Consider the following 22,046-nt stretch of genomic DNA (forward strand, 5'->3'; position numbering starts at 1 on the left):
GACCTAACTGATCTGCCTCAAGTTTTCTGGCTTGATTTGGCATAACACTTATTGAGTGACAGCTGTGTATTACATGTGCTCTTACTAATCCTAGGAGTTACCTTGTCTGATACATTTTATTCCATTTCTACAGTGGACAAAACCAAGGTTCAGATAGATCAGGTCTTGGGTTTAACAACTGAGAGGTGTCAGGAACTTGGGTGCCAATTCCTGGATTTTTCTACCACACCACACATGGCTCTCCCTTGTGGCCAGAGCACCCAGTACCTGAGTGTCCCAGTTTCATGGTGCTTTTTGAAGAACTCAAAACATGCAAATATTCTAAATATTCATTCTATATGAAAGCAGTATCTTCTAGATTCTACTACAAACAAGTGGTTGTGGATTTGGGTAATTTTTAATTGGAGGGGTGACATAAGATTGATATCATTCTTCTAATAAATTAAATTTGTGTAAGTAAGTTGAGGAAAGACAAACTGAAGCCCATTTTGATCCTGAACCCTGAGTTTCACTGGTGGGAGACTGCCACGGTCTCCGAGCAGCCCAGACAGGACTCCAAGGTGGGAGTCCATCAGGGCAAGAACAGTGTAAGCACAAATTCCAGGAGGCAGAAGAATAGGTTAGAACCAATGGAGGTGACCCTAGGGACAAGAGAACTATAAAAGGCAGGGGTCAACCTTCTCTCCCTAAACAGAGACTCTAAATCTCATGTCGGCATGTGCACAGTTAAGCTGCCATGACTCAGAAGGAAAGACCCTCTCTAGCTCCCACTCCTACTTCCCCAGCTAGGAAGAGATGGTTAGCTAAGGGCTCCAGCCGACGGCAGTGGGAGGGGGTACTCCCAACCCCGAGTCCACCAGACCACTTGAGCTCACAGTATGACCTTGAACAGCACACACAAAAAAGTGATGGGAGCAGCTGGCTCGTGTCCGCTGCAGCTGTACCTGTGGCATTAGTCAGCCTGCAGAACAAGCATGTCCTCCCTATCATCCATCAGCCCAGCAGGCAGTGGGTGCCACTCCACACTCATCTCCCTAGCCCTCCACCTGACCCCCACCCTGCCGAAGACCTCCGCTGCTGAGGGTGTGAAGAGACCACAGCTCAAGCCCTAGACATCTGCTGTGGAAGTTTGTAAGGCAATTAGCGCAGCAAATGGGCCCAGAGGGGCCTGTCCTTGGAGACTCACTCCTGTCTCCAGACGTTCTCCCCATGCTCATTCCATGTGCTGAGTCCAGGCTGATGGTGTAGATATATACATCCCCTCATGCTTACCAGCCAGACCCTTCACTGGTTCCCACGTCAGGCTGACCAGCAAGGGACCTTGAAGCAGCCATGGTAACTCAGCACCAGATTTCAACAAAATCAGGAGAAAGAAGGAGGAGAAAGAAGGAGAGGCCCAGATTGGGGCCTGGCTGGAAACACTGGGGGCATGGGGAGGTGGCAGCTCTCCAGACCTGCAGGAGGGACAAACTTGGAGAGTGATGGCAAGACTTTGGCAGAGTCAGGGAGAGGGGCAGGGTGGAGAGGAAGAATCCACCTTGGAGATGGCTATGAAGTAGGTAAGGAAGGAGGAGGAGAGATGTGGATCACCTGGGTATCTGGCTTGGGGATGCCAATATCCACTGTGGTGGACCCCAGGAAGATGGGCAGGTGTGCACAAAATAATAAGCACACTTTTGCATAGATTGATTGCAAGTGGCCCTGAGCCCTGCAGCACAGTGTTCAGCAGGCAGTGGTGTGTCTGAGATAAGCACTGGCCAAGCCATGGTGGCTTAAAGGCCATATGGAAGTCACTGCTTCCTGGTGAAAACAGCCAAGCAAGGGAGAGACACCAGGTATAAACCCAGGCAGGCTCTCATAGTCTTCCTGCTGAGGAGCCAAGATTTAAAGTGATCCCTTGAACACTGAAATTTGACTAAGGGGTATGACAGAGAACAATGTCACACAGAGACAAGCCTAAGAAGCATGTACTGATTGTAGAAGAAACAGGAAATCACAGAAGGTTTCAAAGAAAGGAAGTGGCAGCTCAGAACCTGGCCTTAGGACAATCACTGCTGGCCTGAGACTGAGAAGTTAGAGGCCAGGGGACAAATCAGGAGGTGATTGTAATGACCTAGACAAGAGAAGATGGGTGAGGAGACAGCAGACAGGCACTCACAGGGAGCCAGGTGGATTTTTGTCCTGACAAACAGCCTCGTACATCAGTTCTAGACAAATATAAATGCTCTGCATCTAAAGGGAAGGGAGCTGAAACTGTGAGGGCTGGCCAAGGCCAGGCCAGGCCAGGCAGGACCACAAAGGCCTCCTCCCAACCCTGAACTTGGCACTCAGATGAGCTGGAGTCTTGGGGGAACTTGGGCAGTGTCTGAGAGGAGCAGAGACCACTGTGGTCAACCTGGATTCCTGGTACATGCCTGGACAAATCAGGCCCATTGTCCAGCAGGGTAAAGAAGGCCAGAAGCAGCAGAGAACAGGGAGTCAGCCTTAGGTCACCCCCTGAGCCATACTCTTGCTGTTACTTTAGTCCACGTGTGTCCCTTTTCTCTCCCCAGCCCCTCATTCACAGGAAAGTGGTAGATCCTTCATTTCTTTTCATCTTTCACATAAAAACAAGGTCACTCGACCCCCACCTGCCGAAAAGTGAGGAGCAAATGATGTGGAGGATGAGAGGATGCTTAGGAGGTTGAAAAGTGCCCAAGGAGGAAACGAACTTTCCAAAGTTAGAAGAGCCATAAACTGCGAGGCGCGGATGCCTGCCCCCTTCCAGGGAAGCCGCATTGTGTTTAATGATGCCCAAGCCGCTGAGCTGACGTGCAGTGGGCGTCTGTTGGGGCTGGAAGTCTGAGTGGCGAAGGCAGGCAGGCAAGGGAAAAGGAAGCTTCCAGTCCTGCTGGGTGTGGGGGCCCTACAGGCGGCCTCCAGCTCAAGCTCGGGAAGACACCATTCCCAGGTAACTGCAGGAAGCGGCTCCAGGTGACCGTCCCTGCCTCCCCAGCTTCCTTCCTGGGATGGTGTGACATGGGGTGTGGGTATGTTTTGGGAAATCGCTCTGCACTCATGAGGGCTCCTGTCTTGTCTACAGTGTGGTCCAGCCCATCTTGAAGGATCAGGGATTGGGGAGTGGGCCCTGAGAGGGTAACCTAAGCGGTCCTTCCAGGTACCCCATCTATGGGCTTGTGCTAGAGGGAGCTGGTCAGTCTGTTCACCTCTCCCCACATGGTGGGTTTTTTGGTCGGCTGTGTTTTCCCCAAACAAGCCTATACAATTAGTTTCTTCTTGTTTCCTAAATTATTTTTGCCACTGCTAATTATTTCACACTCCATATACAAGAGTTATTGGGGTGGGTAATGGGAAGCAAGGGATCGCTTCGCGGGAGCATCATGGGCTCAAAGACATGAAGGCAACTTTGATTTGTTTTTCTGCTCAGCCGCCTGCCTGAGAGAAGGAAGAAAGAATGCCCAGAGAACAGGGGGGCGGCGCCAGGGGTGGGAAGGGAGGGCAAAAGACAAACGTGGGTTGAGGCTCTGAATGGCACAGCCTGCCCACTTCTCTGCCTGGGAGAAGCACATGTCCATGGGGCCATGGCCATCACCCTCCTCCCCCGCAGAAAGGACATGGCCCATTGCAGCTCAGGGAGGGCCGGGCAATCCAGAGGATGCTTTTGCTCCGTGGCATTATAAAAGGGACACATGTGGGGCCTGACAGTGGACTGGGAGATTTACATGCGTCACAACAGACCTGGGACACAGTGAGCAATCCGGAAAGTGGGGCTTAAAGAAATTAAGGAACTTTCCTGACATCACATAGCCAGGAAGTAGTAATGCCCAGTCAGGAACCCAGGGCACCGGACACCGCAGCCTGTATCTCTAACTTCCCTGCTCCCCTGCTAACCACTAGGGTCTTCTTTGCTCCCAAGAACATTTCTTAGGAAAGATTCCCCATGGAGGAGAGCTGTTCCTTAGGCAGGAAGGGCTTGGCCTCTATAGTCACCCCCTCCTGGTCTCAGGCCCACTGAGGTTCTGGTCCCCAAAAGCCTGCTATGCCTTAAGTACAGCCAGGACAGACGCACCCCTTGCCACACTCCCTTCCAGGCAGACCCATGGAGGGTTTGTCCTTTTTAGCTTAGCTCTGCTGAAGAGAGGTTGGAATTTTCTAAACAAAATTGACCAGGAATCTAAGTGGAGAAGCAAAACTAGAGATTGAAGAGTTGCTAAAAGAAACAGTGTGCAGAGTCCAGGCTGCTTCCCAGGCACTCTGGGTGGCCTGGCTGGTCTGGACCACTAGGCCCGTAGATGTTAGTAAGGTGAAGCCACAGACTTTAGCTAGTGACCAATCTGACAGTAGCTGGATGAGGTCAGCCCTGTGACTGTGGAGTCATCTTCTTACTTCTGACAAGAGATCCCTATGCACTTTCTCTGCCTCCTCCAAGCTCAGCCCTGGGCATCCCTCAGTGGCCTGAAGTGCACCCTTGAACAGAGATTTGACTAAAGGGTATGACAGAGAACAATGTCACACACAGCTCTTGCCATCCCTCTTACCCCTCTTGGGCTTTCTGCCCTCTGACCTAGGCCAGGTGGTCACCAACCTCACTCGCCCTCAACATGCCTGCAGCTAAGGCCAGTTCCTTAGTGAGGAAGCCTCTGACTCCAGCCAGATACTGGGACTTAGGGACATCACCTGGCAACTCTGTAGTTACCAGGCGATGTCCATAATCCAGGGCAGCCCTCTGACCTTGCCTTTCAGAGTGCTCTCTCTTTTTCACAGACACACAAGAAATGAAAGTAGAAATGGTGGACTAAATGAGAAAATGTGTGCACAGTGCTCATCTATGTCCCGCACGTGGCAAGTGCTCTGTCATGCTGCCAGTGACTAGTGATAGCCACATACCACAGGGAGCTAACACTGGCCAGGGGTGTGTGTCTGAAGCAGGCACTTTCTAGACCCTGGTTTGCATGCTTCCATTTAGCCCTCAGCCCCCCAAGAAGGGAAGTGCTTAGACTCCCCATTTACAGATAAGAGAGAACATGGCAAAGAAAAATGCCCCAAATCACACAGTTTAAAGGTGATAGTGTCACATAATATGCAAGCTCTGTTCATAACCACACCACACACTGTCCTCGTGAAAGGCACTATACAGTTCAGCCCAGCCAGCTCCACCCCTACCTTATAAATAAGGCCATGGACATCCAAAGGAGGGGGTTGGCTTATCACTGGGCATAAGATCCATTTTCATGATTTCCAGCAGGTCTCTTCTAAGAGAAAGCTCTCGCTGGGACTCCTGTCCTCTCCCTGCTCCAGGAAAAGCACTCTGGTAGCCATTCTCTCAGCCTTGCTGGAAACTTTCTAAGTCTGGTTGATTATTCCTACAGAAGAGGATTGAGCTCTATCTTTCTCACCCACCTTGGATGGGGCAGGGTAGAGACAGGAGAGTCCAGGGTGAGCATGAAGCAGGGTAAAGGGAACGGGGCCCTTGACATTCAAGTAGCACTACCTGACATTCAAGTAGCTCTAAGTGCTTCTTACCACCCACACCACCCACCCAGTAAGAGGTAGGGCAGGAATTATCATGTTATAGATGGAGAAACTAAGTCCCAGAGGAGTGAAGGGATTCACCAAACCTTAGTGGCATAAGTGGCACTAGATCTATTTTAGTGATTTTGCTGGAGTGCATCCTGGAGACATGGGTCTCAAAAAATGGATGCTAAAGGTTCTGAGAGGAAGTGGAGAGCTGGGGCCTGGTGAGGAGTCTCTGGGCACAGGGCTAGGCACAGGATGTGGAGGGGGCTCTGCCAGGGGAGGGAGAGGCTCTTCTGCCAAACAGGAAAGGATGGAACAGTGTTTCTGACCCTATAGTCTTCCTTGCTGGCTGGAAAGGCCTGGCAAATGGCCAGTGGTCATAAGAGCTCGCTGAGCCTGCCCTGGACCTTGATAAACCTCCCGGGGAAATAAAATTCTCCTGTTCTCTGGATCCAAGCACTCCTGGCACAGAGACTGAGAGCAGAGCCCTGGGCTGACCTTTGAGGCAGACAGTGGCGGCAGAGGCAGGCACTGCCCCGGAACCATCCCCGGGGGTGTGGGGGGAGAGGCTGGAAGATAAAGTACAGCATCTGGCCTTTGGAATATGGACACAGGCTTTCAAACCTCAACCCTGTTCTTCCTAGGTTCTAAGTGATCTCGAACATTCCATGTGCCTCTCTGAGCTTCAGGCTCATCCTCTCCAAAAGAAGAAGTCACCTATTCACAGACGTAAGGTGATATTCAACCCCATCTGACATCATGAAGCTCCTTCCCTCTAGTGCTCACCCCCCAAGCCCAAGGCAGCTGATGGAGATTCAATAAGGGAACAATGAAGGCAGAGCCATCCCCAGCTAGGGGCCTGTCTTAGTCCCTAGTGTTCAGAATGGAGGGGACCTGTGCTACCTAGAGGGCTCAGAGAGGGCTGCTGGCGGGTGATAAATTTACACCCTGACTGATGGGTGTGGATTCACCAGGCACGGGTTATGGAGACCACCCTCAGGCCAGACAGAGGGAGACCATCATGGGCCAGACCTTCAGGGGCTTGAGGCAGGCTAGGATGGGAAAGCAGGGAAGAAAACCTAGATTGGTCAGGAGGCTGCCTCTGCTGCCCAACAGAGCCCAAGAGGGGACCTGCTGAAGCAACTAAGAGCAGGAACTAGCCTTGCAGGTGGCCTGGGCCGACAGCCTGGGCCACTGCACTCTTATGAGCCTCCCCACACCACCTTCCCTGCTAGAGATGATTGCATCCTTTCTGAAAAATAAAGAACAGGAGGGAGAAGAGAAGCCCTCCCCACCTCTCCCTCCTCCCACTCTCCCACACCCCTCCCTCCCTCCTTCCCTCCCTGCCTCCCGCCTGCTCTTGCTCTCTGTTGCTAAGTAGATGGTAGGTTTATTTGCGGCTGTCGGTTCCCTGTAGAAAAATTTCATCTTGGAGAGCCGCCTGGATGGAAATGGCTTCAGCACGGATTTCATGGAGAAGGTCTGTACGGTAATTAGTGTTCATGAGGGAGGAATTGGACTGGCAGGCTCCCAAGAAAACGACTCCCCAAAAGTTAGCTTCAGTCCAGAGGGCTCCATCAAATCCAATTCCAGAGTGTGCGTCTCCATCGCTATATATAGACCTGCAGACGAAAACCGAAAACCGGTGGCTCGGTGGCTGGAGGTTCATGGGGGACCCGTGGTGGGAGGCAGAGGCAGCCTGCGCTGGCTACAGGACCATGGTGCAGTGTGCAGAGAACCTGATGCCACAGCTTCTCAGCTAGCCCCGTGCTTGACCTCTCCTTCTTCCCGGGGCTTGCCCTGAAACAGAAACTTGGTGAGGAAGGAAAGGAAAGAAGGACAAAGAGGGAAAAGGGGGAGGGTGGGCTAGCCCCCGTGCCGGTGCACTTCTAAAGGCACACCCTACCCTTGCAAGTGTCCTGTTTTGGGGTTCCTGTTCACTCTAGGTAATAGGAGGGCCTTCCCCTCCTCCTTTTCTCCATTAACACCTCAGGTGGCACTCCCTGCCTCCAGAAAGAGTCCCCCATCCCCTCCTGTCCCTGGCTGTCTTGGGACTCTGCAGTTGCAGACTTGGTCACTGGGTCAAGCACCACCTCACATGGATCCCAATGTCCCCATTCCATCCCCTGCTCCCAGACTAGGTGATGGCCTTTCTTCCTCTCCTGTCCAGGCCAGGGCTAGACAAAGAGCAAATACCCCTGGTCCCTAATTGAAGGAAATGAGGGTAACAGGCCTCAGGGACCTGCCAGGGGCTCCACCTGGTCCTGTGTGGCCTTCAGGCAAAAGGAGAAACAGGATTAAAATCCAGAACTCTGATTCTTGCTTCCCATTTTCAGTTGCTGGAATTTTTTTCAGACTGAACTCCCGCGTAGGTAGAGATTTACAAACAAGGAAGCCATTGTCTCCAGAAGTCCGGGGGCTTGTCAGAAGGACCCTATTCTGGCCTCTGATGTAGAGCCATCTCCTCCAGTGTGGTGTCTGTTCACAGTTCGATGCTGCAGGGCCTCTGTGTGCCCATTCTCGCCACTCCCCGTTCTTTCATGCAGCCTGGGCCCTAGGCTCTCAGCTAGCCTGGCCTCTCTGCCTGATCCACGTTCCTGGTGCCACTAGGGACTTCTAAGTTCAGCCCCACACCCAAGGGATGTATGATGCTGAGCTGAGGGCCTCTGCGCCCAGCCTCAGGGGAGGCTCACAGCTGCCTGGGAGTAGAAATTCCAGGAAGGAGAGGCCAGACCCACCCCTTCTTGACCTCAGCCCCTCCAGCTGGTTTTGCTGGCCATGGGGTATAGTCAGGTTAGCCAAGACAAAGAAAGAGTCTAAAGAATATTTGCTAGGAGGCCAAGAGAAAGGATAAATCCAAGGATACACAGCAGAGACCCCATCAGCTATAGGAGTCAGGCCTATTCAGGAGGTCATACTATTAGGCCCCGGTCTTGAGTTCCCACAAAACCCTTCCAAGCCCCATGAATTCCCACTGCCCAGAGCCTCTTGAGGTCAGTGAGGACAGCTGATACAGCCCTACGTACCTCTAGAAACGTGTGAACGTCACAAACCTGTGCTTGCCTCCCCCAAGTCTGATGCAAATTATCCATCTAATCAGGGGAGGGGTCCTACTCTGGTCTTGGCCCACTCTACCTCACATGAATATGTTCCCTCTGTCCCCTTCCTTTTGATATAAAATGGTGGAGATAGTCCTACAGTCTGCTGCCTTCAGTTTAGGGACTCTCTAAAGAGGCTCGCTCCTTCTCCTCAGGGCTGTACTTGCTCTCCTCACTCTTCCCAGGTCGTCTGCAGTGGACCTGACCTCTCGTTCTCTCGTGATCAGTCATGTGGTCTTGGGTTGATTGCTTAATTTTGGCCTGCACATTCTTTCCTTGATCTGTGAAAGAGAGATGTGTACTTCCCAACATCCCGTCTCACTCACTCATTGACAAACATGTATGGAGACCCACTTTACGCCAGGACTTTACAGGGCATTGGAGTCAGATTCACAGGGAGTATCAAATTCCTTTCACAGGAAAGGAAACTGAGGTCCAGAGAGATCTACTGACTTATCCCGGAGGCCTCAGCTTACCCATCAAGAGCTTGATGGAGCGATCTCACACAAACCATTGTCCACTCCTCACCCCGTGCCTCTGCCTGCCTGCCAGGCCCTGTGGCAAGAGCAGGACAGTTAAGGGTCCACAGCAGATGAGGATTTCCTGACCATCAGGGAACTCATAACAGGCAGCATGGATGAGTGTTCAGCTCCCATCCATTTTCTTCCCACTGGGGAATTCCTCCTGCTCCACTCCAGCCACCTTCTGGGGCTCCCCACTCTCCCAGGTGTCCCTTCCTGAGGCTGCCAGTATCCTGCTCTGCCCCTGAAAGGGAAGTCTGCCTCCTCTAACCTGCTCCGAACCCCGCCCTCCCGCCCCGCTCCCCTCTCTCCCTCCCTCCCAGGTCCTGACAATTCTTCTCATAAAAGAAACAGTCGACCCTGTGGTCCTCTTTGGGGAAGCATGAAGCCAGCTCTTTGTCACTCAGGTCCCTGCCAGCTCATTACTGCCTCCAGTCATTAGCATATTAGATACAGGAGGCAAACAAAACACACTCGCATCTGGGAATCTGAATGCGAACCGCCAGTCTCTCTGAGCCCCACACACATGCCAGCCTGCACTGGGCAGGAAATACAGAGAGGGTGTCTGTCCTGGGTGGGTGTGTATGTGGGTGGGTTATAATCCAGTGACGTCCAGTCCTACAAAGGGGAGCATTCGACACCAGACAGTATAAAGGCCATTGTCAGAAATTTTAAGCATCACATCATGACCATTAATTGCATCCACTGGCTCTGCTAGACAACCACCACCCCACCAGACGTCATTATCCCCCAGCCCAGGTCCAGGTCAGGCTATCTAAACTACCCAGAGGCCACTAGAACAAAGCAGAGGCTACTATCAGAAGCTCCCTCCAACGCGGCAGCCCTTCCTGCAACTCCAGACATCCTGGGAAGAGTAACAATCAGGCCACAAGCCTGAATGGGTTTTCAGAGTCCCTAGCCAGTCTAGGGACAGGAAAAAATGGTGTAACCTGGAGAGGTCAGGAGGTGGATTCAGTTAAGTAGATGGACAAGGTAGAATATGGGGTTCTAGTCATGAGACGAGAAAGAGAGAAGGGAAGGGAAGGAGAAAGGAAAGGAAAGGAGGAGTGGAGGGAAGGTGGAAAGGAATGGGAAGGAAACAAACAGGAAGAAGGAAGGACAGGAAAGAGAGAGAAGGAAAGGGGCCGGAGGAGGAACAGAAAGCAAGAAAGTTAAAGAAGGGTGCTGAGGAAGGCACTGGAGGAGGTTTGACAGGGAGTGTTCTTCCAGGCTCCAGACCTTCCAAATCACTGCAGGGGTCCCAAACTTGCCTACTTTGTATTTACATCCTTTTCCTCCCACACCCCTCCCTCAGGGCTGCTCTGGGTTGGGAATTCATTCCCCAAACTCATTTCCCCTAGGCAGAGCTGAGCAACCTCCTGGGCAAGGTCTCAGGGCACAGGGTTCAGGACAAGGATTCTGCGGGTAGTCTGCTCCAGCTCACATGCTGGCTCTACCATGGACCTGTCCACAGGATCTTGGACACATCTTTATCTTGGGGTGGTGGGGAGGAGAGTACTGGGCATTAAACTCAGAGGCAGTTGACCACAGAGCCACATTCCCAGCCCTATTTTGTATTTTATTTAGAGACAGGGTCTCAATGAGTTGCTTAGAACCTCGCTTTTTGCTGAGGCTGGCTTTGAACTCGCGATCCTCCTGCCTCAGCCTCCCAAGCCACTGGGATTACAGGCATGCTCCACCAGGCCCGGCACACCTTTATCTTTTGATGCCTCATTTTCCTCACCTGCTAATTGGAGATGATAATCATGCTATTTTATAGAGGAGTCATGTTAAACAAATCACTCCACATAAAGCACTTAGGACAATGTCCAACATATAATCAGAAATCTATGTTTGCCATTGTCATTTGCGCCACCAATAGGCCTTGCACAAACCTTGGCTTAGTAGGTGTGTTTGTTACACACTTATGAGTGGCCTTGCCAGTATCTACCTAGGGTCTTCTTTAAAGCAGGAGTTATGTCTTTCATCATCTGGCAAATTGTGGGCCATCAGTAAAGGGTTGTGAAATGAATGAATGAATGAAACTTCTATTTACTCCATCCACAAATGACAATACCTTCAATATTAGTCACATGGTTTGTTGGGTCTTTTGTATATGCCAACTAACTAGTTGATTCCGTTTCTTTCTCAGTGGATTCTGTGAGCTTGTGGGGGGGCGCATCCTCTGAGAAGTGAAGATATAGGGCTCAATGCTGGTCTCTGACCTACCCCCATGGACACTCTCTTCATTTGGCAATCCCCTCCCTCCCCTGCTTCCTGGGCACTACCTGTGAATCAGCAATGAGTGCAGGATGACTTGGGGTAGCTCTAGCCCTTCTCACAATGGGGCCAGCTGAGCCTAAAGCAAATGCTAGTGTCCCTACCCCTCTGCAAAAAATGAACATTTCCTCCACTAGGACTCCAAGGGCCAGAGGGACTCCAAGGGCTGAGGCTGGCACATCTGCCTACTTCTGTGCTGCAGGCCTCAGGTCACGTATTACTAAGTGCCTGAGATTAAACTAGAAATTAACATTGGGTGAAGCCCAAAGTCCAGCCAGAAAAGTGGCTTAAATGGTAAGACCATGAGAGAAAGATGCCCTCTACCAAGAGCTGGACCGTGGCCTGCAGGACTGTGTGAGATTGTTTTTCTGCTTTTAAAAAGAAAATCACATTTTCCAAACATTGATCCTGTAATACAGAACTCCTGGCTATTGGTCTTTTCAAAATAGCCCGTCTTGGATGCTGAGGTTGGAATTTCTTTGTTGGTGTGTGTGTGTAATTTTTGTTTTGTCTTGTTTTGTTCCTTCAGTGAATTAGGGTGTGTTAGGAGAAAGCCATAGAATAGAGGCAAGACTGATTCACCTCGTGTGGCAGGTCCAGAGTGCCCCATGTGCCCAGACCCATTGCAATCAAAGGGATGTAGGCCTACCCTCCCCCCCTTAATTCTGATCTGGTCAATCCTACTGCCCTATAGGAGATGTGAGAAAAGAGGAGCAGTCGCATGAGTTGTGATCTAGTTGGGGAAACACAATTCCCGCAGATTGGAACAGTAAAGCTACATGACCACGCACGGATTCGAGTGTCTCAGCCCTGAACCTGGAAGGACTCATTCAAAGGAGAACCGGTAAAAGCTAGGAAGTTAGGGAGAGTTACATCCGGAAGCTACATGCTTCTGAGCTCACAGGGTAGGAGGATCTGGTGGAGGACCCAGGAGCAGGCAAAGCATGGGGAGGGAGGGTTAACAGCAAAGGCTCGGGAATGACATGGACACACGCTTCTGGAGGACTGTAGTCAGTGGTGTGAGTGAGAGGAAGGGTCCATCCCACAAAGGGACTCTGTGAAACAGTCCATTGTCTTGCAGGTGTGATCTATTCTCTTTACATGGGAGAAAGGGATCAAAGAGGCCAATCCCCTACACACACACACACACACACACACCACGTCCCACCCATACAAGGACATGAATATGACCAGGAGTTTCAGGCTTGTGGATAGGAGTGCCAGCCTCAGGAACTGCCAACATATAAATTTCCCTGAGCTTCCCCTCTGTCTGGGGAAGGGGCTGCTCCTTGGAAATAAGCCCCACCTCCAGTTAATCAGTCCAACCACCACAGAAAGCTTCCACAAGGAGAATTCTACACAAACCAGGAAGTATTTACCGAGTTCTGTCTGCAGTTCTAAGACCCACAGGCTGCCCAGAAAATGATACAGGTCCCTGGGAAGGTACCCGAAGGGGTACCACGAGTTTCCCATTCGCTGAGGACTTGAGCATGTCAGAAAAGGGCCAAACTGTGTGCCAGGTTCACCCAGTGGCGCTCTAAAGGTCAGAGCAGAAGGTGAAAGGAAGAGGAATCCCAGGCACTGTAGGTAGGAAGCCACCGCAGGAGCTTAGGAGCTCTCTGAGATGAGGGAGGTGATTTCCCTGTCCAGCCCAGTTAAGGCCCTTAGTGATGGTTTCAGACACACCAAGGATGCCTCTGAGACTGGTGGGCTGTTCCCACTCAGCCAAGCCCGGCTTCTCACCCTCTTCTTAGAAAATTAAAGATGGGAAGATTTGAAATCCCCAGGCAGGTTAATTAGAAGGGAACACAGCTCATTTTCCAGGCCCTAGAGAAGAATTTATCCTGGCACTGGTGTGAGTACCAAATGTATTTGAAATCCAACCTTGATGTTCAGCTGGTGCCCTCTGTGAGGTGCTCATGGTGTGCCAGCAACTGTAGCAGAGCAAGACCAAGCACCACCTCTACTGATTCCACTGGGTTCCAGCAGGAAGAGATGAGGTCACCCCTGCGCCCCTCACCACAAGTGAATTCTTAGGATGAGGGATGGGAAGAGAGGACATTCCCTCAAGTGACCCCAGTGTCTCTCTGAGGACCACTTATATTCACACTGTTCTCAGACACTGCTCAACCCCTTAGAGTGGGTCACAGGGACTGAGACCTAAATTAGCCATTGGGAGGCATCAGGCCTCTGTCTCCCGCCAAAGCCATGTTGCACAGCCTCTCCCAGACCACTTCTGGGCTGTCAAAGCCTGATAGCACTCCAATGCATGCTCTGAGTTGTAAGAATGATGGAGTCATGGATGTGACAGTCCTCTGCAAAGGAACACATAAAGGGAGCACCCTCATGCTCTCCTGGAGACCTGTGGAAGCTGTCAGCCCAGAGAGGCAGATCAGCCTGTGACTGTGGACAAAACCAGGCACATGCATTTGGCTGAGCAGATCTGGCTCCTCCCACAAGTCTGGAATAAGAAGGGCTGACCCTTACCCTTGGTACATCCCCCACCTCTCTGATCCTCATGGGCTCGCCATCCCTGGCCAGAGACTGAGGAGCTCTTTGCTAAGAGGCCACCGATGTATCACGTCCACTTTTTTGTCCTTTTTCACAGTGCTGTAAAGATGGGGCAGCTGACACCAGACATGTAATTCTCGAGCATTCAGGGTGTAAACAAGGGCAACTGGCAGGGAGAGATACTTGGCAAAGGACCCACGGGCTGGTCCTTTAACCTTGTAAGTTCCTCAGCTCCTTGTCCAGAGCCAATAAGGTCCCTGGATCTGAACTTGCTGCCCTGTACCCAGCAAGAAGAGAAAGAAAAGGCAGGTCCTATTCCCTGGGAGTTCCTGGTCTAGGTCAGAGGTAGCTGGACCACCCTGGCTCTGAGTGGTCTGTTTTGTGAAAACTAAGAGCAGAACGGCTGCGTGAAGGATGAGACACACTCACAGCCCTGGTGAGGCCCATTCACCTTCCTACAGCATGCATTGGAATTTATCTTTGCTGAAACTCCTTCGCACCCTTGCAGGGAACTTGTTCTTTCTGATTTAAAGAGAGCAAGCTCTGGAGGGCAGCGCTGAGCCTGAACTGTACAGCTGGGGGTGAGATTTCAGCACTAGGAGAGGTCCCCTCCCCACCTTTTCAGCCCATCACCCTCCTCCCCAGGCTGCCTCTTCTGAGGAAGATGGACAGCTCCCACCACTAGGGGCCAGAGCCCTGTACTGAATTCCCCAGACCTCCTGCCCTACCTCCTCCACACCTCTCCTCCCCTGCAGCCAGACATTCTCTCTCTCACTGAGCCAAAAACAGAGTGGAGTTTAATAATCTCTGTTGCAGGCTACTTATCCCTGGGGAAGAAGGGCACCCCCAGAGACAGCAACAGAGGCACAGCCCATGGCTCCTTTCTCCCATTGGCTACGCTGCCCTGCTGAATCCCAGGGGTCCCTCCTCAAGTTGCTCATGGTTGAGATAGGAATCAAGGCTCACTCCTGGGGCAGGCTTAGGCCATGTTCTAGGGTGAGACAAAGGAATCCAGGGAAAGTGAGTCTGCAGTGACCAAAGCAGTGGTCAGGGTTTCACTGAGGAGCTGGATCAGAGAGGTGGATCCTGAGGAAGTGCAGACTTGGAGCAGACACCAGTGGAGAGGAAGAGCCTGTAGGTGAAGAACCGCTCTGTAGATGCCTCTGCCCTGGAGGCAGGGTGCAGCCATCTGCTTCAGAGGGTGTCAGGGAGCTGCCCTTGCACACCCAGACCAAGGGGGACAGAGAGTGGATGAGGGATGGGCGTGGCCTCAGAACACCAGGAGCCTTCTCTCCAGGAGAGCTGGCTGACTGCTCCCTTCTCTCTGTCCACCCCAGATGCAGTTTTTGCCTCTCTGCAGAGCATTGCATCTGTGTATTAAATCCCACAGGGGGTTCTCAGATGCAGCTTGGGGTAAAAACACTAAGGAACAATGTTCTGGGATGGGTTTCAGATGCCACCAGCTGGTCAGTGAGTGGAGATTTCGGGCAAAGGGGCCTGGTTTCCCTGGATCTCCTAAGATTACATCAATCAGGTATGCTTTAAAGCACACATTCTGCTTTGAAGGAGACCCTCGGTAAACATGCTTGCAAGGCCAGGTGACCAATGTGCAATCAGCACACCTCCTGCACCCCTAGGTCTGGCTGGTGACCTCTTGCTTCTACCTCCTCCCACCCCCCAGATTTCTCCCACTTCCTCCAGGCCAGCCCATTCCAGGGCCTGAAAGATCTGATGTTTTATTAAAGTCCAGATCTTCCTATTCTAAGGCCACCTTCCTCTGGCTAATTCTGTAATTCAATTAGTAGGAAGTCAAGGCCAGGCTGGGGTGGGAGGAGGGAGCGCTTCGCATCGGGAGCCTTCCCTTCCAGGATGATTACACCCCAGGCTTCAGCCCTGTTCAGAGTTGGGCAGGAAATTGTACTTCCTTCACTTCACAATGACAAGGGCCTTTTATCCCCGCACACGGGGGCTTTGTAAATTACTGCCATCTCCGTACAATTAATTCTGCTGCGCTGTGCTTTCCCCCCACGTGGGAGAGGGCCCCGCCCACTGTCCCAGGCATCAGCAGTGCCCCTTGCACCACGGTCTACAGGCTGCTAGAGCAGTGTCTGCCACCTCTGCCTACTCCTTCAGCTGACAATGCCCTCTGCCGCCCACTCCACCTGCCTCTCCCTGGCTGGATTGTCACCTGCCCCGGCCACATCTACTCCCTCCTCCCTTCCCTACTCTGTCCCATGGTTCTCAATCTCCCCTCAGTGCCCCAATTATGGGTCTCCTTCCCCTCCCTCATGGGTCCTCTTGGTCTCCCAGGCCACTGATGCCTGAGCAGGGAGCTTAGCCCTCCACTTGGCCCTAGAGAGATGGAACATGCTAAATCCACCCTCACAGAGTTGACAGTCTATTCAGAGACACAAGCAATGCAACTGGCAAACAGAAGGGACAAGTAAATAAGAATGGGAAGCAGGAAAAGGTTAAGTGGCTATATAAGGAAATGTGAGTGCAGGCCTGTGTTCTGCACACACAGTAGAATTGTGTCAGGGGAGAGGCAGGTCCATGGGGAGTTGGGGGAGCCTGGGGGTCCACCTAGTGTACAGGGAGGAGGAGGAGCCCAGACAATCAATGATGGTGGCAGCCCTATAATGTGACTTCTCTAATTTTGTCATCTCTCTGCCCCCACCCCGACCCCAAGTAATTGCCAAAGTCCACTTCTGCTCAGACAGGCTGCAGTTCTATTCTGCTCTATCCCATGATATAGAAGAGGCTGAGATAGAGCGTGCTGACTCGTGAGGGGTGGGACACCCAGGTGATGAGGTGGTGCTGGGAAGAACCATTGGAGATACTGGCACAGAGAAGCAGGAACTCCCCCAAGTTTGGGGATGGTGTTGGGAAGGGTGTCCCTCCCATCATGGATTCCATCCCCAAACAGCAACTCCTGGAACTCACGGCCATGGCCTGAAACAACTTACATTTATAGCTTGTTGGGTGGAAAGAATCTGCATCGAACCCCAGAGATCCTCACCCAGTTCAGCTCAGAGGACGTTTGGGGGCAGAGCCCAGCAGACCCACCAAGGACAGTTCCATTCCCCTCAGGAAGTATTTTCCAGGCACCCAATGCCCAGTCTGTGTCTGTCTCCTCAAAACCAGCTGCGGGTCCCACATTCTGTCAGGTTCACCCACTTATACCACCTTCTTTTTAATCCATTCTCTTCTTTTAGCACAGTTCTCTTTTTCTTCAAAGTTAATTATGCAAGTGATATATGAATACATTCTGGGTCTAAATGTGTCAAACCAAATAAGAAAAGTGAAAGTCAGGGAAGACGTCCCCTTTCCCCACCCCATGCTCCCTGCTTTCAACTCTGGGCGACTTCCACACTTTATCCGTTGCGTGTAAATACAGACGCAAGTACATATGGAAGGAGCACAGCAGGCCTCTGGGTGCATGTGGCATGGAGTATTTTGCAGCTCGTTTTTCCCATCTGATGATGTAGCTTTCCATGTTCGTATATTCAGGATCGTTTCATCTTTTTAACTGCTGTAGAGTATTCATGGTTTTAAAATAAAACATTCCTTCCCTGAGGGACTTTAGGTGGTTTTCAATTTTCTGCCATTCCAAACAGCCATAGTGGACCCTTTTTCTCTCCTCTGTGAGGACAGGGACTGTATACTTTAGGATCAAGCTGGGGAGGGACTGACAGGGCTGTAAGATTGGGACATGCTTCTGTGCCATAAGCCCCTTCTAAGGAAGGATACTCCCTTCTACAGCCTCCAAGTTTAAGACCTGTGGAAACCCCTCTCACACTATCCTTTGCCACCACCCAGAAACTCCCTGAGAGCATTTTATAATGTCTCTCACCTCCACTATGAGGTCCAAAAGGGCCGCAACAAGGCTATCTCTGGGGACACCCCAGTGCATCCTAGGACAGTGACTTTGGTGAATTCCAGGGCTTCCAGGCTGAGACGGACTGAACCTTCTTCCCATCTTCACACCTTCTAGCTGCACCAGCCTCACAACTCAGAGACCCCTCCTCAACCCTAAGGAAGAATAGAGAGTCACAGGAGACCAAATCTAGTTGCTCTGGGGGCCTCGGCCCCCATTACCTCTATGCCTGAGAGGCCAGGGATGTCCAGTGGTTGAGGCCTGGGTACCCACCTCAGTCTCCGCCCCAGGCTCACCATCATCTAGGGCACTCTGTGATGTCATGCTCCCCTCATACAGCCCCCTCCCCACCAACGCGGCCACTCCCCCAGAGCTCTGCTCTCAACCAGGGAGCAGACTGGCCTCTTCCTTCACACACTGGAGTCGGCATTAATAACTGCTTATCCGTATTTGTCTTTCTAAAAGAGCCTTAAGTGAGACAACTGATCTCTCCTGGTGGAATGTCAGACGCACATCTTACTGCCGAAGAGAGGGCTGGAGAAAGACCTGGGTTTTGGGGTTTACCCAATCTGCCTCTCGGTAAGACTAGACCCAGTCCCTCACAGAGGGACAGAAGGGATAAAGGAAGGAGCTTGGCACCCTTCAGTCTGCTTCACAAAGAGGAACTGGGATTTACAGCATGTTCTGCAGAGGTGGTTAATACTCACTGGCTAGTAGGTCTCCCCATGAATTGCTACCTCCATTTTATAGATGAAGAACCTGGGGTTCAGAGAGAGAAATCAGCAAATGGCACATGGCTGTATAGGGCTCCCCTGGACAGGGTCATGCATCAGCCTATTCATGGGCAACTGAGGATTCAGGGAGACAGAGTAAGAACGCACTCTGAACTGCAGGTGCCTGAGGAAGTCCACGGGACAAGAACCACTGCAGCAACCTCCCTAACAACCTCTCAGGACCCCTCAGGCCCTGCTGACACTAAGGAATTCCAGCAGGCCTCAGTGTCCACAGAACCTGGTCTGTTCTCAGTAGCCCCTGGGTACCATCTGCATCCCCCAACCCACCTATTGCCCTTTGTCCAATCAGCTGAGGTCTTCAGGCATTCAATGCTCTCATCCAATATGTGTGGAGCACTGCTGCTCTTCTGAGCACTGAGAACCAAGCAGGAACAGAACGGGATCCAGTTCCTCACCTCCTCCACGCATGAGGAGACTGCCAATCAGTGAGCAAATATATATTAACATGTCAGGGAGTGGTGGATGCCCAGTAAAAAAGGAAACAGGGCAAGGGGTCATAGGGTGTGTGTGTACTGGGTGTGGGGGTTGTGTTAAATGATGAGGTCAAGAGAGGTGACTTCAAGTTGTCACCTGAGGGAAATTAAAGCGCAAAAGTATGCAGGTAGCAGGGACGGGATGGAGGGTCATTCTGGAAAAACAGCCTAAAGTAAAGTGTGCCTGGCAGGGCTGAAAAAAAGGAAGGAAGATCTGGAAGACATAAATTCAGGGGTGGAGCTGACAGGAGGGGGTCACACAGGGTTTGGGGTTCCCTGAAAAATCCTAGTACACAATGGAGTTGTGAGCTCTCTCAAAAACTATGGCAGAAATTCCTGGAAGCTAGACAAAAGCAACAGATTCTTTTTTCTCTGGAATCCTTTGCTTGCTATCCTGAACCACAGAAACAATATGGTTCTTTCTTCCTTCTCCTCCTCCCTCCCCTCTTCCTCCTCCTCCTCCTCCTCCTCCTCCTCCTCCTCCTCCTCCTCCTCCCTCTTCCCTCTGCAAACCTGCCCCTGACCTTGTCCCAAGCTGGCTTGCCTGTGTGCAGCTGAAGCAGTGGCTGCCTCTCAGTTGCAGGCAGGAGACAAGGCCAACAAGGGGACGAGGGGACGGGAGAAAAGACGCCCCCGGGAGAGGCAGGCAGCAGCACGAGGGACTACGTCACGGGGGCCTCTGACCGCTATTCATTTCAGTCCCCGCGTCTCCATCAATAACCGTCTGCCAGTGACCAGGGGGGAGGAGGGAGGGGGTGAGGAGGAGGCTGGACGAGGGGAGGGGTGGACTGGGAGACAGGCTCCTTGGCTCTTTCCTCCCAGCCAGGGCAGGAGGGACAGCAGGCACTAGGAACTGAATCTATCTCTCCGGCTTCTCTCCTTCTCTCCTTCTTCCATCACTATATCCCTTTCACACATATTCCCTTCCTGCCCCTTCTGAAGGTAGGAGGGGAAGGGAGGCAGGACCAATTTCTACATCTGAAAAGGAAGAAGAGAGATCTGTTGGGAGCCAGTCGGATGGTGGATGAGTCAGGTGCTGCAGAGGATACTGGGAGTCTGGCACCAAGAGGCCAGAGCAAGCCCAGTGACCAGGACTTGTGTAGGCACCAGACTGCCACCACCAGCCTGCAGGCCTCAGGAGAGAAGAACCTGCGCCACTGGGCCTGGCACAGAGCCTGGCACAGAGAGGACACTCAGGAAATAAATGGCCATGAGAAGAACCAAATGGCTGAGTGTGGGCAGTCAGAAAAGGAGGCTGCTTGCAAATGGACTACAGCAGTCAAGGAGGGCTGCCTGGAGTAGGCAGAACTTGACCAGACAGGTTGGGAAAAGGAAAATTGGGAAGAGAAGACATACAGACTGAGCAGACTTTGAGCTCAGGAATGGGAGGCAGGGAGGCTAGGAAAGACAATAAGAGATGGAACAAGGTGGGGTGGCCATCTTGTACTTAGCCCCCTTCTCTGGGGGTAAGTGTGGCTCTGCAAAGTCTGAAATGACTGATTCCCAGAGGACTCAAGCCTGTTTGAACCAGAGTGGGCTTTTCCATCTTCACCATGACTTCCAGCCTTGCAGGCCTCTCAAGTCACACCCAGCCACAACTTCCCTGGCACTGGAGGGGACCCAGAAGGAAACTCCCAGAAGGACTGTGGCATCACAAACATTCTCTTTGCCTTGTCATGGTGCCTGAAGGGCCAGCTTTAAAACATCACCCCTAGAGTTAGCAGATTGCACTGTCCCATCCAGATTCCCTGGTAAGGAGAAATGGGGTGGCATTGTTAGAGTCACTTAATGGGAAAACCAGTCTGGACTTTGGAGGTAGTCATCTCAACAGTCTCAGTCCACAGATGGGGAGACTGAGGCCAGAGTGAGCACACGAGGCAGAGCACCAGGGTCACCAGGAAATTAGAGGCAAACACTGTGACCCAGTGGACTGGGTCTCAAAGAGGCCCTCTGTCCGGGATGGATGTGAAGACCCTCACTACAATGTGACCGCAGGAATTGGGGCAAGTGACACAGGATATTCATGGCAGCCCCACTCTTTTTATTAGCACAGCCTGGCCCAGGGTCTTCCTTACAGAGGGGGCCTTTATTTGGAAGGCCTGGAGAGTCCCTCATCATCTCTGACAGAGCAGTCACCTGCACTCCTGAGGGGCCAGAGCAAGAATCTATGGTCAAGTGTGGCTAGAGGAGCAGGGGGTGAAAGCTGTCCCTTTAGGGAGGTAGGGGCTGGAGCTGAAACAGAAAGAGCGCCCAGAACCGAGCAGGGAGAGGGCAGAGACGCCTGAGGCACAGGGACCAAGAGAGACCCGTGGGGGAGAGGGGGTGTGGTGAGGGGAGACTCCGCGGCGGGAACAAAATAGAAAAGCAACGGGAGGAACAAGAGGCAGACAGACGGGCACACGGAGAGGCAGGGAAGCTCCGAAGAGGGTGCACACGGGGGAGAAAGAGGTGGGGACAGCGACCTGGAGCGGGGAGAGGCGGGAGACTGGGGGCGGGCGGCGGGGCGCGTCGGCGGGCCGGGGGCGCCCCACTGACCCTTCTCGGCGCTTGCTTCCCTCCCCAGGCTGCGCTTTCCTCACCTACTGCGAGCGTGAGTCAGCGCTGAAGGCCCAGAGCGCGCTGCACGAGCAGAAGACTCTGCCCGGGGTAAGTGGCGCCCGCCGCGGCGCGAGCGACAACACGCGCCGACAGGGGGCGACTTCGGGAGGCCGGGCTGCGACGCGGCGGGCAGGGAGACCGCGGGCCCCAGAGCCCGCCGCCTGGCTGCTCCCGGGAAGTCGCGCGCCGCGCCGCGGGGAGGGTGCGAGGGCGTGTGGACACCCAGCTCGGACTCGCGCGGCCGCCGGGGTTCTGGATTCTCCCGGCCCGACGGAAACTGGGAGGGGGGTGCGTTTGGCAATGGCCTTGGCACCCGCTGCCCGCGCGGGTGGCGGGGGACGCGGGAGTCCGCGTCCCGGACCCCGGAGTCCCGAGCC

The 22,046-nt window shown here is 52.7% G+C and overlaps 1 protein-coding gene across 26 annotated transcripts in view; it reads left to right on the plus strand.

The window, feature by feature from the left end:
• Positions 1–22,046, plus strand: part of Celf4 (CUGBP Elav-like family member 4) — a 291,753-nt gene that overhangs the window by 54,074 nt on the left and 215,633 nt on the right. For all 26 annotated transcript variants that reach the window (XM_076836608.2, XM_076836627.2, XM_076836609.2 and 23 more), the window contains exon 2: positions 21,635–21,717. In XM_076836608.2, coding sequence (XP_076692723.1) covers positions 21,635–21,717 — 83 coding nt within the window. The remainder of the gene's footprint in view (positions 1–21,634; positions 21,718–22,046) is intronic.

The sequence above is a fragment of the Callospermophilus lateralis genome, chromosome 17 (assembly GCF_048772815.1).
Source record: "Callospermophilus lateralis isolate mCalLat2 chromosome 17, mCalLat2.hap1, whole genome shotgun sequence".
In the NCBI taxonomy this organism is placed as follows: domain Eukaryota; kingdom Metazoa; phylum Chordata; class Mammalia; order Rodentia; family Sciuridae; genus Callospermophilus; species Callospermophilus lateralis.